This window comes from Barbus barbus (assembly GCF_936440315.1).
Source record: "Barbus barbus genome assembly, chromosome: 19".
NCBI classification, from domain to species: Eukaryota; Metazoa; Chordata; class Actinopteri; order Cypriniformes; family Cyprinidae; genus Barbus; species Barbus barbus.
The window spans coordinates 21,863,553-21,889,256 of NC_136747.1; the positions used below are offsets into that span (position 1 = coordinate 21,863,553).

General features: G+C 38.8%; 1 protein-coding gene across 1 annotated transcript in view; it reads left to right on the plus strand.

Moving 5' to 3' along the window:
• The window catches only part of grin2da (glutamate receptor, ionotropic, N-methyl D-aspartate 2D, a), a gene marked incomplete at its 3' end in the record, with an annotated part of 64,591 nt that extends 39,579 nt beyond the window's left edge, over positions 1 to 25,012 (plus strand). The window contains exons 5-14 of the mRNA XM_079442595.1: positions 6,129 to 6,243; positions 7,400 to 7,605; positions 9,925 to 10,093; positions 10,403 to 10,556; positions 11,382 to 11,507; positions 11,743 to 11,972; positions 13,044 to 13,204; positions 18,824 to 19,011; positions 20,322 to 20,554; positions 21,995 to 25,012. Of these exons, the coding sequence (XP_079298721.1) occupies positions 6,129 to 6,243; positions 7,400 to 7,605; positions 9,925 to 10,093; positions 10,403 to 10,556; positions 11,382 to 11,507; positions 11,743 to 11,972; positions 13,044 to 13,204; positions 18,824 to 19,011; positions 20,322 to 20,554; positions 21,995 to 25,012 (4,600 nt within the window). The remainder of the gene's footprint in view (positions 1 to 6,128; positions 6,244 to 7,399; positions 7,606 to 9,924; positions 10,094 to 10,402; positions 10,557 to 11,381; positions 11,508 to 11,742; positions 11,973 to 13,043; positions 13,205 to 18,823; positions 19,012 to 20,321; positions 20,555 to 21,994) is intronic.
• Between the last annotated feature and the right edge of the window lie 692 nt (positions 25,013 to 25,704).

The window sequence follows — 25,704 nt, forward strand, 5'->3', positions numbered from 1 at the left end:
TTGGGTCGTTTTCTCTCACGCTTCTCATTGTTTTGCTTTCTTTAAGTCTCTCAAATCCCCCTACTCATTTTTCTGTCATTCTTTTCACCTCTTTTTCATACCCTCCCACTCTTTCATGCCCGTGCATTTCTCAGTCCTTGCACTCTTTCATAATAACTCTCCTCTCTCATCATGTCGACATTACTGTCCCCACTCTAATTCCATATCTTTATCTCATACTCTTTGCTCTCTCCTGTACTCATTCTTTCCTGTCCCCCTCCTTTTCTCCCACCAATTTGTTTGCCCCCACTGTCTCATCCCTTATTTTTTCCTCTCCGTTCTCGTCTTGCCCCTGCGGGCGGCTCTAAAGAGGCACGCATGCGGTGTCGTTTTGCATGTAAATAGGATAATTGGTTATGGTGCGCCGGATGCAGGGGGAAATATCACAGACTGTCACCAATGGAACTGATCTCACAGCCACCCGGCTTCACCCACACCCACACACACACTCAAACGCAATCTTACTCTCACTCATTCACTCACTCACTCAAGGTCTGTTCCATCCCTCATTCGCTCACTCTTACGCCCACTTCCTCCTATTAACTCATGCTGTCTGTGCAGGACGTTGCAGCAGTATTGACGTCTTCAGCCAACTTTGCCAACTTCCCCTCTCTCTCTCTCTCACACACACTCTCTCTCTCTCTCTCTCTCTCACACTCTCTCTCTCTCTCTCTCTCTCTCTCACTCTCTCTCTCTCTCTCTGGTTGTGAGCTGCTTATCTAGACTATTTTTTATTGGATATCACAGGCACATTGGAACTTTCCTTTGTGGGTGCATTTAAATATTCCATTTTGTTGCATTATTAATGTGTGTGAATTTTCCTGCATAGGCTTCTTTTTTGGGCATCATACTGTAGGTGCATTCAAATATTCCCACCTAGACCATTTTTGGGATCAGATTTCGCAAATATCATGGGTACATTAAACATTTTTACAGACTGATTTTTTTGGGGGCATCACGACTGCATTCAAATTGCATCATGGGTGTGTTTTAACAGTCATATGTAAAACATTTTTGGGCATAATAGATGCATTTTAAGCATTATACTTAGACTGTTTTTACAAAGAATTTTTTGGGCAGCTGCACATTCTTAGACTGCCATTTTGGCTGTCATACACACATTTGAACATTTCTACCTGGATTTAGTTTTTTGCATTTCAACTGCTTTCAAACATTTCTACATAGACCATTTCTGGGCACCATACATTTGATGCACTTGAAGGATCCCACAGTTTTGGGGCATTGTAAGGAGGGATGTGCGGGTCTAGTCGACTAGTTGACTACGGTACAGCTCCTAATAGTCGACACTGAAAACAATAGTTGATTACACGAGAGAACAAAAACATGATTTTATCATTCGAATTACCAAAAAAAAGTAATAAATTTTTTTTAAAAAATAAGTTAAAATAAACTTTTTGAAAAAGAATACCAAAATTAAAAAAAAAATGTAAAGCGTATCTGGGCGAAAACTAAATTTTTACCTCAGACCTCGCATGCGTTTTCTTCATGTCAGTTGTGGCGAGCTCGAAATGACCACACGAAGAACCAGCAAAGTGTGGGATTATTTTTAATTAGAAGGAAACGGAAACGTTTTGTGTAAACTGTGTAATGTCAAATTGGCTTACAACAACTCTACTGGAGCGATGCGTAATCATATTCAATACAGGCACATATGCGTTAGCTGGGAGGCTAGCCAAAGCCAGCAAATGTCAGTCATGTCATACACTACAACCCGCCGCTGCGGTCCGTGATCCCATCCGCGCCGTCTATTCCTCTAAACAAAGACCCACTTGTGGTGGTGCGGGATTTCCAGGCTCTTTTCGAAACTGCTTGCTTGTAGTTATCTCTCTGCATACCTGTGAATTTAGTTCCTGCCGAGCACATTTTTATTTCAAGTGCAGAATCGCCTCTAGTCCCGTACTTCGCCAGACCACGTTAACGTTAAATTCACTGAACAAATGCGCATGGTCTGAGTAAGTAAAAGGAGCATTGTTTTGTTTTTAGACAATATAGCCAACATGAAGTACATTTTTAAAAGCCGTTTTAATGCTATTAATACTATTTAATACTATACAATTAATTTCTAGCGATTATCATCAATTTGATTTCACAGATACTATTTAAACTAAACTGAGCTAGACAATGACATCTCTGAATTCAATAATGAAATGCCTTTAACTGAAATATACTATTATACATTACTGACACTCTATCCTCCAATTTGATACTGTTAAGTGCTTTGACACAATCTGTATTGTTAAAAGCGCTATATAAATAAAGGTGACTTGACTATTCCTTGATTAAACTTTCCTAGTGTTTTAATATGTTGGCTAACGTTATATGAAAACGAAGAATTCTGTCAGTCTGTTGATTGATTTTCCATTTCTGCATTGCTCCAGTTAATCTTACTAAGCTATGCACTGGTTTATGTTGAGTGTATGCTCCGCCTAAATTAAATGATGATAACGCGAGGCAAGCATACGGCATAATCGTGACCATTTTTAGCAGAATTCATTGAGAGATTTGACCGTGTGATTCAAAGATTAAGTATTTCAAGTGTAGGCTTTTATATAGATACGCAGTTTTTTTTTGTTTTTTTTCAATTTTGGAGGGTTTCTAGCTTTTTTTAAGCACGATAGGCATGTTAAATTTGCCTAGAAAGCATTTCTGGGGCATCACTCGAGCTCGAACATTCATTCCTGGACAGCATTTTCGGAATTTAGTAGGCATATTTGAATGTTCCTACTTGCACTTTAGGCATCATGGGTGAGCTTACGGAAATAGCATTTTTGGCCATTTCAATGAACTCTTTGAACCTTTTGAACCCCAAAAATGCTGTCTAGGTCTTGTTAGGCTTTGGAACAGCCTCTCTCTTTATGACTTTCACTTGTAGGTAACCATATTGCTGTTGTATACAGCCATACTGTTTTGAGATACTCTCTCTTTCAAACACACACACACAGCTGCAGAGGGCAGTGCCTCTGCTCATCACCATTCTAATGCCGCTTTAATGGACACATTAAAACCCCTCAAATGTTTCTGATGTTTAAACACCCCTCTGATGTTTAAACATTCCGCATCTCTCCTTATCCTGTCCTGGTGTGTGTGCCACACACTTTTCCCCCCCTGTCTCCTCTTCCATGTGTCTCCAGGTCTTTTCATTTCACATTCTGTGTGACAGTACATCACTGCTGCATTTCCATTTTGTGTCAGGCTCACGCTCCCTTTTTCCTGCCTCTCTCTTTCTCGTCTTCATTGTGATGACACAAGTGACATCTGTATTCCGCTACGTGCTGTGCTTTAGGTTGTTTGTTCACTCCACAATGTAAGGCATTAGCGGAACACATGTAATGTCAATGGCTGTGTCGCTATGACAACCTTGCAGGGGTCTAGAGCGAGGGAATGAGGGAAGTGTGCCGACATTGCCGACTTGAGGTTATTAAGATTGTCATGCTCTCCATTGCACTCGCGAAATGAGTGCCAGATAAATTAATTACGCCGGATTGGACTGTTTCTTTAATTGCCGATCTGTGGCAGATATCGTGTGTGACGGATCGAAGAAATTTAAAAAAGATTTGTAAACTCGATTATGGTTCCCTTCTGAGTGTGCAAGAAAAATGATCAGAGCTCCATTTCGTATTTCTAAAAGTGTTTAGAGTGCTGTTTCGAGACGGAGGAATGAAGTTTGGCTAAGCAATACCGCTCTCGTTCTATTAAATGGGGCATTAAACCAGAAGCCTGCTATAGCTGTCATTGCAACCAGCGATTTGAAATGAACATAATCTCTTATAGAGCCTGATGCAAATTATGGATCAGATATCAAGTACAATTTCTCCCAAAGACAGAAGTGGAAAGACTTATGTGACATGACTCATAAAAACAAGCCCGTGCAATGACGGACTAAAATAAAAAAAATTAAAAACGAGCTGGTTGAAAGAGTCTATTTATCTGGCCATTACCGCATCACCAATGAAAAGAAAACTGCTGACGAATGCCCAACGAGAGGAGCAGCTTCCACACGCACAGGGGAGAAAAATTGCTCCGTTGCGATGTTCGCGTTTGGCGTTTGTTCCAGAGTTTGGGTGCTACTATCGTGCTCCTAGTTGTCATGGCGACTAACAAGAGCATCTCTGCAGCATCCTAAGAGCTCCAAACACTGAATATTGAAAACAAGCCACTGGCGAGATGACTGCCGTGTCCTGCCGCCGATTTGGAAGTGTGATAAAAGTGCAATCGGAGCCGTGGCTGCAGTGCCTTAGGGCATGTCATTCATCCTCCATCCACCCAGTTCCTCTTTCATAGATTCAACGATTCATTCCTCTGTGACGTTTGATTTTACCCTTGTTTTATTTTTTTATCTGTCCATCACAATTTTTCTTCATAAACAGTGAAATACAAATTTCATTTATTCTGACATTTAATGTTTTAATTTATTTTTTTCCATAATGTATTCCTTAAGTACATTAATTTGTCATTTAACTATGCAGTCATTTTTCCTATCTGCTTATTCATTCATTCAGTCATTCATTCATTTGTTCAGTCATTCGTTCGTTCATTCATTCATTCATTCATTCACTATTTTACCCTTTAATCATTAATCCTTTCTTTTCTTATTTGTTCATTTTTTTTCCTAAGATCCTATTTTACCTGTCCATTCATTTGTCTTTTCCTCTTCACTTAATAATAATTCTCTGATTTATCCTACAGTACTCTTCACTCAATGAACTTTACTCTGCTTCAGTATGTCACAGTACATGTTGGCATTCATGGTTCCCTCAATGAACTGTAGCTTCCTAGTGCCGGCAGCACTCATGCAGCCCCAGACCATTACACTCTCACCACCATGCTTGACTGTAGGCAAGACACACTTGTCTTTGTACTCCTCACCTGGTTGCTGCCACACACGCTTGACACCATCTGAACCAAATAAGTTTATCTTGGTCTCATCAGACAACAGGACATGGTTCCAGTAATCCATGTCCTTAGTCTGCTTGTCTTCAGCAAACTGTTTGCGGGCTTTCTTGTGCTTTGCGAAAAGAACTAAAAATACTCCACGGGTTTTGATCGTACAGATAAGAACAAGGTATCATTTGAAACTGCAAAGGGTCTACTTTTATTTGAGTATAGTCATAATAACAACAAAACAATATGCTTTTAAAAAAATAGAGAAAATAAACCATATGCTCCGCCGGCTCGGTCTCTGTCACCTCTCTTCACAGATACGTAAATAAAACAACATGAATCTCCGCGAATACTCGCCTCAAATACATGAGAAATATATGTATAGACAGCTTGAAATGTCTACTTTTAAATGAAGTAAGTCTTGTGAGTTTTTGGTCATTCTGTTTTCACAGAGATTCAGTCTTGTCATTTCTATTTAATGTTCATAGAGTTTCATTCATTCATTAATTTTACCCTTTAAACTTACTAATTTTTTATCCCATTTTTCTTTCTTATTCGTTCATTTATTCATGAAGTTGATCCTTTTTCCTCGCGTTCATATTTTATCTGTGTTCATTCATTTTTTTCTTTCTACTTTTTCGTTCCCTAATTTATACATTCCTGAAGTTCAGCACCCTTTCATCTTTTTGTTCATTCACATCCATTCACAAATACAGTACATTCACCCTAGCTATTCATTTCATTCATTCATTCGTTCATTTTTTTTTGTATTTCATTCAAAATTTAGCTTGTTCATTAATTAATTAATTCATTCAGCTTTACTTCCTCCATTTGTTTTTTAATCCTTCTGTACGGTCGATCTTCTTCTTTATTAATTAATCGATTCATTTATTTGGTTAGGCAGTTTTACCCTGAGTTTTCGGCCATTCTGTAAATGAATTTCTTTTTTATGTTCATTGAGATTCAGTGTTGTCATTTCTGTTTAATGTTCAGCAGAGAAGGTTTGCTTAAGAGTCCCTTAAACATTCAGCACAAATCACACACAGCACCCCAAGTGGAGAGGTGACTAATGGAACTCCCATCTATCACTCTTTATCTCTCGCTGCTCTCTCTCCTTCTCTTTATCACTTTCACTCAGACTCCTCCTTTATCACCCTGCTCTTTTTTTCCCTCTTCTCCTCTTGCAGGTTCTTCAGTAACATAACTCTATCTGGACGGGACTATTCCTTTAATAATGATGGTTATCTGGCAAATCCACTCCTGGATGTTATCTCCTACACTGCAGGAAGAGGCTGGGAGGAGGTAGGGGTGGAGCCATTAGTATGATATTCATGGTTATTATTGAACTGTTTTAAATGCAGCTCCCAGGTGAGTTCACATTTTGCCTTGCCATTTAAATGCAATATAAATTAAATCTGAAGAATACATTTGAAATGGACCGTGTGCCGCATACAGAAGGGACTGAAGTGCATCAAAGAATAAATATATGCACATTCACATTACATTACAGTATATTTTGTGCAAAGCCCAAAAGTTGCATCGACACAATTCTTTAAATTGCATTATAATGTATAAACTGTTATGAAAATCAAGGTCTCAGTAGTGCTGTATTCATTGGAATTGAAATTTTTAAATCTGTTTGATAGCTTATTTTGTTTAATAACATAACTATCTTTGATTTTTATATTAATTACTATGTTTAGTACATATACTTTTGATATAATTCAGCAAAATTATCAACTTACTGTGCACTGAGAGTTATAAAAATGACTAGTCGGCAGTTCATACCTTTAAGTTTTTATATGCTTTATATGATTTATGTTTTACTGTATAATTCACAATTTTCCTGTTCTTCCAATGACTTGTCTGTTATTTTAAATTACTCTCAAAAGTTTTTGTTAACGGGTCAGTGCACTTGAATGCAATTGAGCGGCAATTGCAAGTGATTGCACATACAGCATTTTCCTGGCAAATGTCAATAAGCCATGGGAAATAATAGATTTTTGCAGGAACGTATATTGGTTATTCATGCACTTTTTGACAGTTTGAAATGACTGGTTTCACAAGCGTGCCAGTGGAACAAGAACAAGTCTTTTTTTATTATATTTAATTGTCATGTTCGCTGACAGATGTTTAACACTTGGAATTGGGAATCAAGTGAAGTTAAAAAGGTGCCATGCTGCAGTAGCTTTGAAAGGTTTGGGTTTACATGACTTGATGAAAGGTAAAATAGCTGTCACTTGGGAGGACAGAAATTTTTAATGTTCTTCAGTTTCAGTTTCTTACTTAATACAGTTGGCACTACATCCACAGTCTGTCTTGAGAATGTCAAATAGGAAACTGATGCCAACACCAATTATTTAACTTCTTCAAAGTACCATTATGTAATACTCAGCATCAGTCTGGGGTCTCAGAAATGTTTTTGTATCATTTTAATGGCATCTTGTTATTGTTGTAGGTAGGTTGGTGGGAAAATGGTGTGCTGCGTCTGCGTTACCCGCCCTGGTCCCGTTACGGTCCGTTCCTCAAACCTCTTGATGACTCCCACCACTTGCGTGTGGTTACTCTGGAGGAGAGGCCGTTCGTCATCGTAGAGCCTGCTGATCCTGGAACAGGCTCCTGCATCAGAGACTCTGTGCCGTGCCGTCTGCCGCTCAACAACAGGTCAAGGTTCAGTCTGTGGATTTTTAGACTGGAAATGTTCAACCTTTGAGGTTATCACTTTGGCAAATGTGGCAGTGAATATGCAGATGTTACAAATTACATTCACATTACCCCAGGGGCATTCATTCCCCGTCCTGTCACTAGCACTGATGGAATTTAAATAAATTAGAAATGCACATAGAAATGGAAGAGGTTGATCAATGATGGTTCTGTGTTAGAGCACTTTACTTAATTTATTTTATTTAAATGCAGAATTTCTCAGAATTCTTCCTGGTCTAGCATACAGCGCCTGGGCGAATCTCACAAAAACAAGAACATGCCCAGGTCATATTTAACCACAAAAATCAAAAGAAAGATCAGCTTAATATAATTATAATTAGATACATTAGGATTTTGTTTAACCAGCCAACATTTTGCATAAATTAATAAAATAAAAAAATTACATGAGATTTTCATTATAATTCGTATATAAACAATTATAATTTAATTATATAAACACATCTGCCCCACATATTTTCATAACCAGAAAAAAATAAAAAGAATGTAATATCTATATTAATTATATCAAATTGTGAATTTTTTTGGTAAATAAATAAAGCTGATACTAGGGTTGTGACGGTGAGGAAATTTTCCCACTGGTTAATCGACGTGTGATAACACCGGTAATACCGGTATCACCGTGGTGGGGGGTGGCTTGAGTTTTCCCTCTTTTCCTTGCTTTCCTTCGGTTTTAGATAGCCTGTAAGCGCCGTGCGCGTTTTACTTTCATTTTCAAATTAGCGGCAATTCGGCGTCAAACAGTTGTTTGCTTTTAGTTCGTTTGAGTTTTCCATCTTTCCCCCACTTTTCTTCATGTTTAATAGCCTAGTTTGAAAAAGCACCGTGCGCATTTTACTTTCACTTTTAAATTTGGGGCAATTCGTCGTCAAGCAGTTGTTTGTCTTTAGTTCATTTGAGTTTTCCCTCTTTCCCTCACTTTCCTTTGCTTAAATAGCTTATAAAAGCATTGTGCGCATTTTACTTTCACTTTTGGCAATTCGGCATCGATTGCTTGAATTCAATTCAAGCAACAACAAAATACAACGTAGAACATAAAACTTTTATTAACAAAACGAATAAAAATACACCATGCTAGCCTATATGCCTAATATAAAATAATAAATAACTTACAGGAAGTTTAAATAGGTATACAAAACTAAAAATAAGTAAAGAATGAGGAACAAATAATTATGAAACGTAGAACGTTTATTAGCAAAATGAATAAAAACGTTTGGAGGCACGGATGGCATACACCTTGATGTAAAATAATGAAGAAAAAAAAACTGTTTAAATAAAATAAAAATCAGCAAATACTGTGGAACCAGATAAATGAGAAGCGAATGTTTAAAAAAAAAACTTCCATTATCACTTATATTAATGGCAGAAGTCAACAGGCTTTTCAAAATCCAAAATATTTTTAAAACAGGCGCTTTTACATTCCATTTCATTTTGAAACTCTTCTGCCATGGTCTTGTCTTTTTCACCTCACTCTTCTTGTCAGTCAGCTCGATTCACTCTCCTCACGTGATATCTGTGATGCGGTATTGCCGCTTAACACGGTATCACACGATCCTATATTTTGTAATGGCTACTTTTTGGAATAAATTGTATTTTAAAAGATATTCAAATAGAAAACCGTTATTTTAAATTATAGTAATATTTCACATTACATATTTCTGTTTGACTGTATTTTTTATAAAAATACATAATTGGTGAGGATTTATTGGATACGCTAATTCTTTCAAAAATATAAAAAAAATTGTATTATTCAAAACCTTTGGCCACCAGTGTATATTTTACAGTAATTATTGCAGTGGTGACTAAATAATCAGAAGTAAAATTATAGGTTATGATAATGAGAATAAGGGGAAATGTGCTTAATTGTCATGACAATCAAGCCACAATGTAAAAAATATTAAACAATGGCTTCAATTAGGCAAAATTAATACAAAAAAAAATATTTTGGGGTGATATATGGCATACAGTCTTTAGATAAATATTGACCTTTTCCTGTTTAATCACTGCTCCAGTTTCTATTGAGTAGTGCTTGTTTTTAAAACAGCAGACCATTTCCTTTAAAAAATCGTATTCTTTATGCTGATAGACCTCAGATTATATGTGTTTGCCTTAGGTGACACGGCACTGAATTCTGAGCAGGGATGTTCATTTAGTTTCTTTTTGCTTTCTTTCTCTACATTATTTATTTCTTTTATCACTGTCCCCTTTCTGTTTCTTTTTCTTTTTCTGTCTTTCTCCTCTTCTTCTTCTTTTCAATTACAGCATGGTTGTTGAGGGCATTCAATCCATGAAGCACTGCTGCAAAGGCTTCTGTATTGATGTTCTCAAGCGCCTGGCTAAAATAGTGGGCTTCACCTATGACCTCTATCTGGTGACCAATGGCAGGCATGGAAAGAACATAGACGGAGAGTGGAATGGAATGGTCGGGGAGGTCAGGCCCTCATTTTATCTCTCGACTATTTGTTCACTTTTATTATCACAAAGTCCACTGAATTCAGGTGCAACATTTTTTTTGTTTGTTTTAAACTGTGACACTGGCAAAGCACCATAATATACAAGCTAATGTTCTATAAATTATAAACAATGAAACTGAATAATTTTTTTAATTGTATGAACTAGACGGCATTCAAATTTACTAAGTAGTCCGTAAAGGTTACTTACTATCTTGACAAACTTTTTTTTTCACTTTTATAAATGCACTTTCTCTGTTCGTAGTGTTATTAGTCTATTTCCCCACCAGGTGGTGTCCAAGCGGGCTGACATGGCGATTGGCTCCCTGACTATTAATGAAGAGAGGTCAGAGGTTGTGGAGTTCTCTGTTCCTTTTGTGGAGACTGGCATCAGTGTCATGGTCTCTCGCAGCAATGGCACAGTGTCACCATCTGCTTTCCTCGGTAAGGGAATAGGAGGGAGCACCAGACTTCTTTTTTACTTTTAGACATTAGGCATACACTTTTCCAAAGTAATACAATTTATCAGTATGTACCTTTCCTGGGGAATCAAGCCCTTGACATTGATTTTGCTGGCACTATGCTGTACCAGTAGCTACAGGCTTCATATTACTTCAGATTTAGTGTTATATTTGTATTAAATGTTGCCTTTGCAATTATTCGTATATATATAAAAAAAAAGATTTTATGCATACTGCCAGATGAGAGTGTTTTAAGGATCCTTATAATGTTGTATTTAGCAATCCAACTTGGCCTCTCCCTAACAATTAACATTTTTTAATTTAGACAATCTTGTCATCATCAATTTTATTTTATTTTTTTGATAAAAACATACTATGAACATCCTCCCCAGTCTAAAAAGAACATTTATTTCATCTAAATTGTTCTGTACAGAGATTAACGCATCAACAAATTGATGATTTTTGCATGTCAGTGAAATGTATTGGGTTATCAGAAGAATGGATAAAAAAGAAAAATTGGATATATGCTATTATTCCTAAACAAGATGGATAAAATTTGAGAAAGTTTGTCAAACCTTGTGTTGTTACTGGCTGCGTGTAGCACCTACAAATACCTCTGAAAGATCGCAACATTAAAAAAATGACTGAAATTTATTTGAATAAGGTGCTTTATTTAATTTATTTTAATTAATTAAGAAGCTGATAATTAAACTGTTTAATACTTGGGTGGAAAAAGGAGCTCATGGGGGAAAAATATCGACATTTGGATTGCCATCCATTCATTTTTATACTTTTCCTACCATTTTAGAGCCATACAGCCCAGCTGTGTGGGTGATGATGTTCGTCATGTGCCTGTCTGTGGTAGCTGTGACCGTCTTCATATTCGAGTTCTTCAGCCCTGTTGGATATAACCGAAGCTTACAGAGCGGGAAACGTATGTTGTTTATATATTTAAGGTTTTGCTCTAGGCACTTTCATGAATGCAATCAGCAATGAAGGACTTGTTTACAGATTGTTATTATCATTGTAAGCGTGTTCCACAGTTCACCTCGAGCTGTGTTCCTTCTTTTCTCATGTGTCTTTTTGTTGTCTCCCTTTACTCTGTTATCACTGTGTATGTCATAATAAGACATGCCTCATTTGGCCTTCCTGTGTTATTCTTCTCTCAGAGGCAGGAGGTTCAAAGTTCACCATAGGGAAGTCTATTTGGCTGCTGTGGGCTCTGGTGTTTAATAACTCTGTTCCGGTGGAAAACCCGAGAGGCACCACCAGTAAGATAATGGTGCTGGTCTGGGCTTTCTTTGCTGTCATCTTCCTGGCCAGCTACACTGCTAACCTGGCTGCTTTCATGATTCAAGAAGAGTACATCGATACTGTGTCTGGCCTCAGTGATAAGAAGGTAGACAATAATACCAGTGAATCTGTAATAAATTTCCCTTTTTTAGCTATTATGTTGAGCTCAGTTTATGGAGGTCGTACTTTGTGGAAACAGTGTCATAAATATGATTGTTTTGTATGATCATTTGCAAATAAAATAATTGTTATATTAAGGTATTTTGTTGTAATTTATAACTGTATAATTATTTATCATTTATAATTATACTTTATCAACCACAATTGGATACTGAATTGTTTAGATGACCAATTATTACTAACGTAAAGGGATATTCATAGATTATAGTAAAAATAGGACCCTCTCTGAGCTATTTTTTCTTATAGCAAGTATTGAAGGAAAATGTTTATTCATTATTCATTTTGCACTTTAAGTACAAATTTATAATAGTATTATAATTATACTATTATAGTATAATTAATTATTTTAATTTAAGTAATTTTATGTGTTTTTGTAATTTTTATTAGTTTTTATTTTACTTTTTAGTTATTTATTTTCATTTTAATTTTCAGTATGTAGCATGCAAATGTGCTAAGGCTAAGGAAACATTTCTGCATTTTTTTCTTGCATTTTTCATCTAGCATTTATGTTTCATTTCATTTCAGCTTTATTTCAGTTACTTAAAACATTTTGTAATAGTTTTAGTTAACGATAACATCATGGTTATCAGTCGTAAAATGAAAATGATTATTGGCTTATTAGTATCAGTCACAATTTCAATATCAGTACATCCCTATTTACTGGACATGAAATTTTATAGAAGCTGAAATTGTGGTTTTATAACAATAACTGACATTGCAGTGATACGGATACACACTATAAATCTTTTAAATGGGTCTCTCTTGTGTTTGAACCAGGCATTTGTTTGTGTGGAGCAGTTGGGGCCAAATTATGCAAATAAATCATCGGCCTATAATCATATGAAACGATTCAATTTTCATTATTGTTACACCCACCACACACTTTAGTGTTTCCAATCATAGTTAGCCACATGATTAATTATGTGAATTTCAGTGGCCTAAACTGTAATCTCATATTTCAGAAACCTAATTAAGTATCTTCTACTGTCGTGTTTAGTTTCAGCACCCCACAGAGCAGTATCCTCCTTTACGCTTCGGCACTGTCCCAAATGGAAGTACGGAGGAGAATATACGGAGCAATTACCCCAGCATGCATCAGTACATGGTGCGGAACAATCAGAGAGGAGTAGAAGAGGCCATCGACAACCTTAAAACAGGGTGAGTGAATGAAGACCATTGTGAAAGACAACATTAAAAAGATACAAATGAGGTTCAAAGGTGTACACACTCTCTTGGAAGAATCCATAGGTTAACCCATATGCATAAGCTGTATAATGAGGTGTTTTAGTAGTAGCCAACTTGGCAAATGAAAATCAGCCAAATTCAAGCTTTAATCTTGCCCTAAATCAGACCACAAAAGTGTTACATCCCAGTGTAAGCAGTGGGGTAAAACAGATGTGCTCATGAGTAATTGACTGATATGGGTGACATGATGGATCACAACAGAGGTGTTAATTATTTTGTTGGCTGCCTCCATTTCAAAGGAGAGTGTGAAGATTGACTTTCCTCCTTGGTGCTATGTCACTGGAAGGACCAAACATTCAGCGGGCATTACTACTTCCACAGGATACTACTTCTTTAGCTGGATTTGTGCTGGCAGGGCAAGCATGATATTGATATGTCATTTAATGTACTGAAGTCAAACTTATTTTATTTAAATTTATTCATCTTTATTCATCAGCACTCGCTTTTATCCAAAGTGACTTTTAAATGAGGAACATCAAAAGCAATTTGTCATAACAGGACAGTCTTTTTAAAGGGGTCACATGATGCGATTTCAAGTTTTCCTTTCTGGAGTGTTACAAGCTGTTTGTGCATAGATGAGATCTCTAAAGTTGCAAAGACTAAAGTCTCAAACCCAAAGAGATATTCTTTAGAAAACATAAGACTCAGCCACGCCCCCCCTAAAACGGTTCGTTCAACACGCCCCCACATGTCTACATCACAATGTTTATTTGTGTAAATATTTCTTCAGCTCCACTGGCACGCTTGTGAAACCAGCCATATTAAAATGTCAAAAAGTGCATAAATAACCAAATATACGTTCCTGCAAAAATCTATTATTTCCCATGGCTTATTGACATTTGCTAGGAAATATTTGCGTAATGCTGCCCAAATGTTCACGCAAAGAAAGAAGACGTGATTTCAGTATCCGTAGTAGTGTTGATGCAGCCATGACAGGGAGACGCTGTGTGTTTCTATGCGAAAGCAAAAGCACTTTATTTAGCCTTCCGAAAGTAGATGCAATTAGGAATCATTGGTTAAGATTTGTTTTACAACACAACAGCACAAACCAAATGTTTGAATTTGTGCAACACATTTTATGGACGACAGTTTCGTGAACCTAGTAGAAGGCTGGTTATGCTCCAAGGCTATTTAAAAAAAAAAAAAAAAAAAAAAAAGGGTCAGTTCCGACTTCGCTATGACAATCTGGCACTTCTGAATCAGCGATTGTAAGTATGTTTTGTTATTATTTCAAGTATTTGCTATTGACTGTTCAAATGCGGAGTTTTGTGCATAACACGTCGTGTGTAAATGATAAAAGTTACTTTAAATTGTGATATTTCACAATATTACTGTTTTATTGTGTCATTATACTGCTTGTTTTATCAAATAGATGTAGACTTGGGGCCAGTTTTACTAACAGCTTGCGCCAGCGCAAACCGTCTTTTGGCATTAAAATAGTACTGTCAGGTTTTACTAAAGATGTGCAGTGACGAATTAGCACTGAAAAGGTGTAGACAGTTATTTCTGCACCTGACCTTATTGGTTATGCATTTCTAGGAATTTCCATTTGAAACACAAAAGTTATGGGAGGAGAGTATTCAAATGAATCACGCAACGAGATTTCCTAAAGTTAGCGCTCCTCAAATTACTGGCATTTGCGCCATTATTTAACACCCAAAAAAGCATGTCTTAAACTATATTGCGCATGAAATGGATGCAATTTGTTGCTGGGAGAGGCACCGCAGAGAACAGAGAGCGCGTGGTCGAAGGGAGAGGATTTTTTCCACACACATTAATTGATCTTGAATGCCAGAAGAACACATTATCCAAACATATCGTTTGGCAAGCCATGTTATTTTTAATTTGCTTCAGGAAATAAAAGATGACTTGGAACCCTCAACTAGGCGTCTCGCAATACCAGCGCTATCAAAACTTCTAGCACACCTTCATTTTTTGGCCTCCGGTTCTTTTCAACTTTGGCTTATTTCTTTATTGTTTATTTGTGACTACGCTAATTTGCGCTGCGCTTGGTATATTGTGTTGGTCAATATGTAAATGAGATATTGCGTCTGTGTTTAATTTGTGCGTTGTTAGTAAATCGTCTGCAGAAATTTCCATGCCCATTGACGCTCTATTGGAATTGCACTCTCGCTCTAATTTGCCCTGTTTAGTAAAACTGGTCCTTTCTGAGCATAAGAGACTTGTTTCAAAAACATGAAAAAAACATGAACTATATTTAATTTAATGTATTTTTCTGCTATAAATTTCATATTTTTTATGATATCTTTTAAAATCTCCAAATGATTTACTTATGTTAGCCATTCAAAACATTTGATCTAGTTTGTGTTATAATATTAGGTAAAAGCCACTGTTTAGCTCTTTTGATTTGGTCAGGTATTCTTTGCTTTTAGTAGTTCAAGTTTAATGCTGTCACACTAAATATGATCTTTGTTTTTATGCCAGAATAAATACTGCTCTAAATGCAAAAACAAATCATATATAGTTGGCTATAGTGTTGTCAAAAGTACCGACCACGATACCATTCGGTACTGAAATTTTAAAAACACCCATTTGAGCACTGTTGAGCAGATTCTTAAACAGCGCTGATTGGTCATTGTGTTCACGCGCTCAATAGAAACATCAGCGCTCAAATCTTAGCGGGAAATGGACGTTTTTAAAATTTCAGTACCGAATGGTATCGCGGTCGGTACTTTTGACAACACTAGTTGGATAGTTGCATATTTAAAAGATTACCTCCTTCTGGAAATGCAAATCTAGCCAGTAGTGTCATTACCTTTAATGTATTCATATAGAAGGCAAACAATGACACCTGCTTTAAACTGTAGTTGCAGAATGTGTTTTTGTTAGTGCCACATTGTGACCCTCAGCCATGGCAGCTTAGTGTAGAGGCATGGCGGTATTATAGTTGTTCATTCAAGCATAGTTTTCCTATGATGGCACTTTTATGTGCCGAGCCAGTTGACACCACTCTGCATGATGCTGGTTTAGGAAACAAAACTTTTTAAAAAGCTTTGTCAGACTTTGTTATACAAAGAGCATTTGATGTCATTCCATTTTCATCCGTTAGTGTTTAATCACAGAAACGAGCAATTCTGCACTTGTGTATTATTCATTCGCTGCTCTGCATCGTAAGATGCCATGATTGTTCCAGAATTATTAAATTGCAATGTGGTGTCGCTAACACTGCCTCACTGCCCTCGGATCTGTGTGTATGAGAGTGTGTGTGTCTACGGCTGTCCTATCTAAAGCTCAAGTCTCTGCATTATGCATACTAAGGGCATGAATATGCATCCCATTGCAAAAAAAAGTTTATGTTTGCAGGCTAGAATGTGTAATCGCAGTGTTCAGGCTTTGCAATTGCTCGTGAAGATTTCATCTGTCATTCATAAGCACTTGGTTTGTGTGATAGTTGTAGCCTGCAGAGTGAGACTTTCGATTTCAAGCCGTGCAATGCAAGGCAGGCCCGCCGGCCCACAAGTCAACAAGTCAGGTCTCCAACTAGGCGCTAGCTGATTCTCAAAGGCACTTGTGTACCTCAACAGCCTACCTACTGCTTTTACTGCCTTCCTATTTCAGTCAGGTTGCACTGTGGGGCAGTGTGCTGTGCTATCAAACACCTGTCTGTGTGTGTTCTGTTCGTTTGGTTTCACCCTTACTGAAATGTGTGACTCATTTTCCCCCAAGGGCTCTGTTTTGTTGGATATAACACTTCTGACAAAAGCTGCCACCTTGAATGCTAATGTGGTGCTTGCTGGTCTTGGAGGGCCAAGTTGAGCTTGTTAATAACCTCAAGGTGTGCTTAGCAGGAGGTTGAAGAGTAGCCAGTAATAAGCTGTCAATTTGGGTTTTTGCTGTGAAGACGTTGGCATGTTACAAGGTAGGTGAAATATGATCAAAGAAAAGAGAGGTGCACCTGACTCTGATAAGGCACAAAGCTTCCTTGACTTCTGAAAAGCAACTTACTTTTATGTCTTTAATGTAAGAGACTCCACTGCTGAATTATTTAACACTATGAATATGAAGTAATAAGATTAAAGTGGATTTTTGCATTATTGGATTTTTGCATTAAGTGGCACGATTTTTGCCTGTTTTATCATGCAGCAGGTGAAAATTTTCAGTCTGATTGCTTAGAAACGTAATTGCACAAAATGCTCTATTCCGAGCATCACATTTCAAACCGTTACTCAACAATCTTCACCATGGAAGGAATGTGTATTGTGACAGCACAGACGTCGCAGGAAACTTGCTGCTAGCCAATCCGGTCCCAATTTCATGTTTTTCTTGTTTTTTGTTTTTTTTTACATGGGGTTTATTTGAAGACCAGTGTCTGCACAAATTAGCCTTTCTATTATGTGCTGCTCATTTCAGCAAAGCGAGCAGCCAGACAATAGCACCGTTCTTTGGAGCAAAGTGCTTGTGTGCATATATTATCACATTTATGGCAGAGAAACAAGTCATGTCCCAGAAAACTCTTGAGGTATTTGATTATACACCTGCATATAAAAACAGAGTATGCCTGCATGAAGTAGCTGCTTATTTGAGGCTTATTCATGCTACCCTAGTACCTTATAGTTTCATTTTCTTCACACCTTCTGCCACTTTATTGCCACTTGTCATGTGAAAAGACATATAAATGCTGTTACAGTTATTGAAATGGTTTCCAGTGCACCTGACCATGAAAGTTTGTTTTGAATGTCCTCCAAAAAATGTTTTTTAATTTCCTGCAGTGGATGTACAGTATCAAAAGTTTAGTGACAGTAATTATTTTAATGTTTTTAAAATGTATTTTATCTTATGTAAATCATTACTATAGTGACATATAATCACAAATTAAAATAACTTTTCTATCTGAATATATTTTAGAATGTAATATTCCTATGATGGCGAAGCTGAATTACTGCAGTCTTCAGTGTCACTTGATCCTTCAGAAATCATTAATTCAGCTGAAATGAAGGACTATTTTTGTTATTTTTGCAGTTTCTTTCTGCAGAAATCATTCTAATATGCTGATTTGGTGCTCAAGAAACATTCATTAATAATGAATAAAAAAAAAAAAATAAAGTCTAAAGTTTTAAACAGTACTGGAGATTTTTCTGATGATTCTCTGCTTTGAAATATTACATTGGCTCTTTTTGAGTGAAACTCTATAAAATTATTTTTTAAAAATCCTTACACGGGAATCCAACTGGAAAACCCATAGAAAGGTAATGGGAAAATCATGGAAATTCAGTGTTTTTTTTCAAGGCAGTTGCCAGCAGCAAAGAAGAGCTTTTTGAGAGGGAATAAAAAATAAAACAAGTCCTAAAAAAAATTTCAGTGCTTAAGCCAGCAAATGCATGGTGTAGAACTGGGGTGGCTGTTAACTAGCTTCACTGATTACCTGTTACACGCTATTTAGCTTAGAAATAGGATTTCCCTAAAGATCGTCAATGTTTTCGTCTTTACATGTAACAATCAATAAAGTGATAACTGGTCTTGGAAAGTAATTTCCCCATGCCTTTGTTTCCCATTTCATTTTTGCCTCTGCAGGAAACTGGATGCATTCATATATGATGCGGCTGTCCTGAACTACATGGCTCGTAAGGACGAGGGCTGCAAAGTAATGACCATCGGCTCTGGCAAAGTGTTTGCTACAACAGGGTATGGCATTGCCTTACATAAAAACTCCCGCTGGAAGCGGCCGCTAGACCTCGCCCTCCTGCAGCTAGTTGGAGACGGTAAGAGAATGAAATACCTAGGTACACCCCAGGTCCCACGTTTAACAACACCATTGCTATTGGTGGTTTGTTGTTTGTTTGTGGAGTTGTAAGCTCCTAGACTCAGTCTCAAAGCCCTGATTTTAACTATGACAAACAAACATTCCTGCTGTTTTCTTTACATAGTGACAGAGCGGAATTTTTGGGAAATGAAACCTTTTTGAGTGTTGTTACACGTGTTATTCTGATTCTCTGAGGTACTTCCCCCTTTCTCCATCTCACATATTCACACATTCGCATGTTTTTCTCTCGCATTGCTATTTTTTTTTTGATCAGACTCGATGATGAGGAACCTAGTGCCTTATAATGATTAAAGAATAAATGTGAAAGGGAGCTGGAAGAGTCTCACTGAAATGTGATAAATTATATTAGAAAGAATGTCACAGCAAATGAACACAATTATGAATAGCCATAGGATCACTTCAGTAAACAATGCGAATTTTAATTTTGACGCATTCCAATTTGGATAGAAATTCTCAGGGCTGACTTTTGCTTGTTTGAATAAATAAATATAATGAAAACTATTTGGATTTCAGTTCCTGTGATTACATTTTCCATTACCTAACCCATAGTTCAAGGCCATATTGTCATAAATTGAAACACGTAATTAACCTGTGGGTCAACGCAGTTTTGTTTTTATTCTTTTTTTCATATGAAAAGAGGATTTAGACTTATCTCTCTCCCTCCTTCGTAGTGAAGGAATAATCCTCAATAAAAAGCCAGCATCTAAATGCATATGTCGTTTTTCTGCCAGAAACATGCCCTTGTCATGCCTTTATTTTTTCCACAGTGACATTTTCACTCTGACAAATGCACTAATGGCTATTGTTGGGAGGTAGGCCCATCAGTCTAGAGCTTTCATCTCCAAACTACTCCGGGCCTGTCTTATCACAAGAGCCTCGAAACCAGGCCATTTTAGACCTCCATCAAAGCTGTTATTATCCTCCAGTCTCTCTTTCTCTGCTTCTCTCGTTCCTCCTCCTTGCCTTTCATGATTCTTTTCCTCTGTTTTTTCTTTTCCATTTTCACCTTTTTATGAACACAGTGTAATAATAACCGAAGCTAAAACAAGATCTCCATGTCTGGAGATTTGAATTAAAGACTCACTTTTCCCAACAATAGGGTTTGAATCCAGTGCTCTTTTGCTTTCTTTATCCTTTGTTTTTCATTCTCTACCTTCTGTCCATCTGTCTTGTCCCCTGTTTGTAGGCCTGCTTATCTTTCATGCTTCTTATCTCCTGTCATTGTGCTCATCTTTTCCTTCTTTTTAGATGAGATTGACATGCTTGAACGACTCTGGCTGTCTGGGATCTGTCATAATGATAAGATTGAGGTGATGAGTTCCAAACTGGACATAGACAATATGGCAGGAGTCTTCTATATGCTTCTGGTTGCCATGGGCCTAAGTCTGCTGGTGTTTGCATGGGAGCATCTCATCTACTGGAAGCTCCGCCACTGTTTGGGCCGCTCTGGAGGACTGGACTTCCTACTGGCTTTCAGTCGGGTAAGTGACCCAAATTAAATCCATTATAATAAAAATAGCAGGGCTGTCAGTTTTTTTTTGTTGTTGTTGTTGTTGTTAAAAGTTAATCCATTCAGTTCATTTTTAGGGAAAGAAAACAAAATAATATATGTAATTATTGTTCTTCAATTTTTGTTAATGGCACTCAAAATACATGTACTCCCCCTACCACCACCATGGACCCACAGTCCTCCGCTGGTGATTGCATTAACATTTTTATGAATGACTGCATTCCACTTGTGGATGATGGTTCACTTTTTGAGCCTCGATGATAATTAAATTTCATTATATAAAGGTTGCAAATGACTTTACCATTGTTAAACGTCTCATCTGGGTTTGATATATAAATAAATAATCTGTAGAATGATGGTTTTCGCAGTCATTTAGGCCACTGATAAACGGGAGCTCCCGTAGGGAATTTTGTGCATGCGTGTGAGAGAGACTTGCGCTGTGGCTCCAAACGGTTTCGGTCACTTCTGGAAGCTTCCCATTCATTTTTAGAAATCACACAAAAAGGATCTAGTTCAATATCAGTTTGAATAAATGTGTTAATTTAATTAATCACAAGCATTAACATGTTCATTTTCACAGCCCTTATAAATATACTCATTTTAAGAATATTTCTTATGAAATTCTGCGTCAATTTGAGAGAAGCTGATCAAATATATTGAGGAACAATAATTGTGCCATAATGATAATTTCATTCCAGCTCCGTAAACTGAAATCAGTAGCCCAGGAAATGTAAAAATGAACCTAAGAAACAAAACTGGAATCATTTAAATGTATTTGCAAGTGAAAGGAAAGATTACCCTTTTTTGCAATTCTTGTTATTTGCAGCAAGAACAAAGACTGACATGCAGTAATCTCTTGCAATCAGGCGTTAAATCCTTAGAAGGGGACTTTGCAGCACACTCCTTTAATTCCTGTCATTTTCTAAAATATGATGGCACATCCAGCATTCCCACTGCATACACAGAGGGATTTTATGAAAGCCCGTAACTTCTCTCATAGTAATTAATAGGGGAGGAAGAGGATGACAGAAGATGGATAATTTATTCATTCTGCATTATTACTATCTGTCTTTGCTTACATTGTGGAAAGAATGAGAAGAACCTTAAATCCCCCTTGCAAGCAACCAGACTTTCTATGAGAGAATTGTAAGCCAGTTAGGTTAGATGGGACACTCAAAACAGTGAGGTCAGCATTGCCATTACCTCAGAGAAAGGTTAGCTGAGCTTACAGTGTGTACTCTTGCATCATCAAAGCACTGGGAGCTTTACATTTTCATTATTATGGTAATGTTTCTCATCTTTACCGAGACATTTTTCCAAGCGCCTAAATCGGTTTGTATGTCACCAAGGGGAATATTATGATATCCTGAACTGTTTGCTAAATAAATCTTTTGCTTGTTATCTCTTACAGGGAATGTACAGCTGCTGCAATTTTGAGGATGAAACAGCTCCTGGAGGTTCCCAAAGCACACTTCCTCAATATCATCATGTCTCCGCAGTTCCTCCTCCTCCACCGCCTCATGTGATCTCTACAGCCATGGCCAATCCCCCCATCTCTATGGCACAACAACAACAACAGCAGCAACAACAAAAGCAACACCACCAGCAGCCACCGGTATACAATGCTCTTCTTCCTGGCTCCCCTCCTTCAGTTGGACATTCTGGAATGGCCCTAGGCCCGTCAAACAGTCCCATTCTTGGAGCACCCATGCCTTGCTCTACTTTTCTACCACGGCATGATCGTCGATTAGCTGTGGTGGATCGGTGGACACGCCCAAAGGTTGGTCCAGAGAAGCCATGCGGTGTGAGCAGTGGGATAACAAACTTAACACAATTCCAAGGCATGCCCCCTCACTGGGGTGCAGGAATAAGTGGAGGAGAGGGGGGTCTGGATGAGTACAAGAGATACTATGGGCCAATTGATCCAGAAGGCTTAGGGGTCTCTGCTGAACCTCAAAACGTAGGCACCCATACTCCAAAAATGAAGCGAGGGACAAAATCCTCTGGTAACCCACGGTTACCTCCTAAAGGTCAAGTCTCTGGACACTTACCAATTAACCATGCTTTGCCACATCCCTCTCCACCTCAGCAATCTATCTGGAGGAGAAGCAGCTTCTCAAAAAGAAAGGGCTCAGGTGGGCCACTCTATGAAAACATCCTTCCACTCGGAAGGAGAGGTGGTGGCAGATATGGAATGAGGGATGGCGGTGGGAGAAGAGGACGTCGTCCTCCTCCCCTTCCTCTGCCTATACCTGTGCCCCTCTCTTCCCCAACACAGACTCCGCCCTCACCTTCTCCATCTATATGCTACACATCCACTTCGTCCAGCAGCTCCAGCACCTCCAGTTCATCCTCTTCTTCAGAATCAGTCTCCCGATCCAATTCTCCTTCATCTTCATCATCGTACACATCATCCCAGAGCTTTAGATACCGAGGAGATGTACGAGATGTGTATGAGGACTACGACACAGATGAGCTTACGGAGGAGTCGAGCTTGCTTTTGGGGAGGAGAAAAAGTCGTTCACGTATGTCCTCTCGATCCCTTCCCTGTAGTCCTCCACCACCACCTATACCACCTCGTAAACCTTGTGGACAGAGGGCGCAGGTGAGAGACAGAGCAGGCAGCCAGATTGCACAGCTTCAAGAGTGGTGGGCCTCTTGGGGGGAGAAAGAAAAGGGTAGAAGAGCAGCTGGAGATGTTAAGGAGGAGAAACGACATCATAAAGAAAGGGAAAGAGAGAGAAAGAGGAGGAAGAAGGGTAGAAAGAAAAAGAAGAGAGAAGAGCGTGAAAGAGAAAGGGAACGTAAAAGACGTAAGGTGAAAAAGAAAAGGAAAAAAGAGGAGAAATCAAGAAGAAGGGAGAGGGAAAAACGATCTGAACAAGAGGAGGTAGATATGGACAGGAAAGATGTCTTTGAAAAAGATATAGGACAGGAATACTCTTCTTATCCTGCTCCGAGGAGAAGCTCTTTCAGAAAAAAGAGCGAAAGCTCTACAAGGAGTTATGAGTGGGATATTGTCAGAGATGGAGTTAAGAGAGATAGGGATGATCAAGGTGGAGAAGATGAAGAAGGCAGTAGAGGAAAGGAAAGGCATCAGAGAAGTCCAAAATCACAACGCCACTCCAGGCCAAGGTCCAACAGCAAGCATTTTTCTAGCTCAAACAAACCTTCTTCAACTGTCAAATTTTGGAGTAGTGGGAACCCAACTTCTGATTCGCCATCGTCTTTTGTACCCTTGCTTCCCATATCTAAAAGACGAAAGTCTGTAGGAGCTGAGAGAGATGAGCGAGGAAGAGGTGGAGAGAGTCGGCCCCTTTTGGGAAAAAACAAGAGAGTTAAGCCTTGCTCGAGAGTAGGCCTGTCATTTCATGAATGGGATTCCGAGGAAGAAGAAAATGAGGAGTCTGAAGTGGAAAGAAGCAGGCCAGAAGAACAGGGGCGACGACGAGAAAGCAGAGGAATGGATTCTGAATCTGAAAGAGACAGAGAAAAAACTGTTGAGATATACACAGATGATGAGGGTTCCTCAGGAGAGTTTGGTAAGTTTGAGAGATATTGGGAGGGTCACGAAGGAAGGGCAGTTGGAGGCATTGGAGGAGGAGGATGGTTTTTTGGCACCTACCCTGCCAGAGAAAGAGGAGGCAGTATAAACAGTAGAGATGACTCCTTTTTGGGGTGGGGTGGTGGAGAAAGTGGCCTGGGTTTCGGCGCGGGAACAGGGTGGAGATCAGGAGGCTTAGGTTCAAACCAGTGGCCTCCAACTCCATTGACTCCGCCACCTCCTCGAAGATACTGGTCTGTTGATAAATTACCAGTGAAGACTGAAAAGAAAACTAAAAGCAGGTCTCAAGAGAAGAGCCGAGCCCGCACATCCTGTTCCTGCCAGTCACCCCATCATTCTGCCAGCACTCAGTCCAAATGGAATCGGGTGACTTCTAGGAGTCAAGAGGAGCTCCTCCCCCACTGCCACAGTTTCAACAGCAGCGTAAGACCCAAACGGCAATCATCCAAACCGGATCGGGCTCAGAGCCAGGCAAAATCTGGAAGCCAATCCAACCTCAATGCACAAAGACCACAGCGCTCAGACCGGTCCCGACAACCACCATCCCCTCCTCAGAGTCTACCGCCATCTTTACCCACTCCAATTGTCCCTGCACTCCCAGCCCCACCCTCTTCCTCTCACCATATACATGTACCTCCACCTACCTCCTCTTCATCAGTTTCCTCCCCTTCGGTTGTCTCATCTACTCCTGGTGCCCCACAGCCCTCCTCTTTGTCCTCCTCTAGTGCTAAGCTCCAGTACCAGAAACTGCGATCGGTTCCCCAACCCCAACGGTATCAATCCCCACATCTTCCTCTCAAAACCAAGAGCCTGTGCTCTCGTCGAGGCTCTGCCCAATTCTCCAGTGTGGAGAGTGAGGTCTGAGGAACATGATTAAATGAGGAACATCAGCAAGTAGCCCCTAGGGGCGATCAAATCACCTGCTCATGCCGCAAACTGTTAACTGTTCATAGCAGTCGAGTTGGGTTGTTTTCGCTGGCACCCATCTCTTGCACAAAGCTCTAATGCTCAGAGACTAACCTGGATTGGGATGTCACATAAATTGTAGCCCTTTCTCTTTACTTGTGAAAGAATGGAATACTGCCATGCTGACAAATCTTGTCGACGTTAGCGAGGCTGTTTGTATGGGATTGGCTTTGCTTTTCTTACTTCTTGGGGGCTTTAAGGTGAAGCCTCAATAATGTGGGTAAATGTGATTTTTCTTGGAGTGTTTTGCTGCTTGATGGCTCAGGAACGATTTCTCGAAGGGAGGTTCTGAGGTCAAAATACAAAGCCCTAACGCCCCACACCCATCTCTTTTTTTTTTTTTCTCTCTCTCTCTCCTGCTCTCGGAGCTCTGAATCACAATGTAATTGTTGTGTATATTTGTTCAAAATATCTCAAGGGAAGCATTCACAAAGGAAAGTAGCAAGCCATTTTTCTTGACCTCCACCTTCTGCAAACTGACATCTAACATTCTGTGTGTTGTTGTCAGTGTTTGTATTCCTAGCAACAGGGTAAGTTAGCCATGACTGATCACATATTGGCTTACTGAAGCTGAATGCAAAACTAAAAGT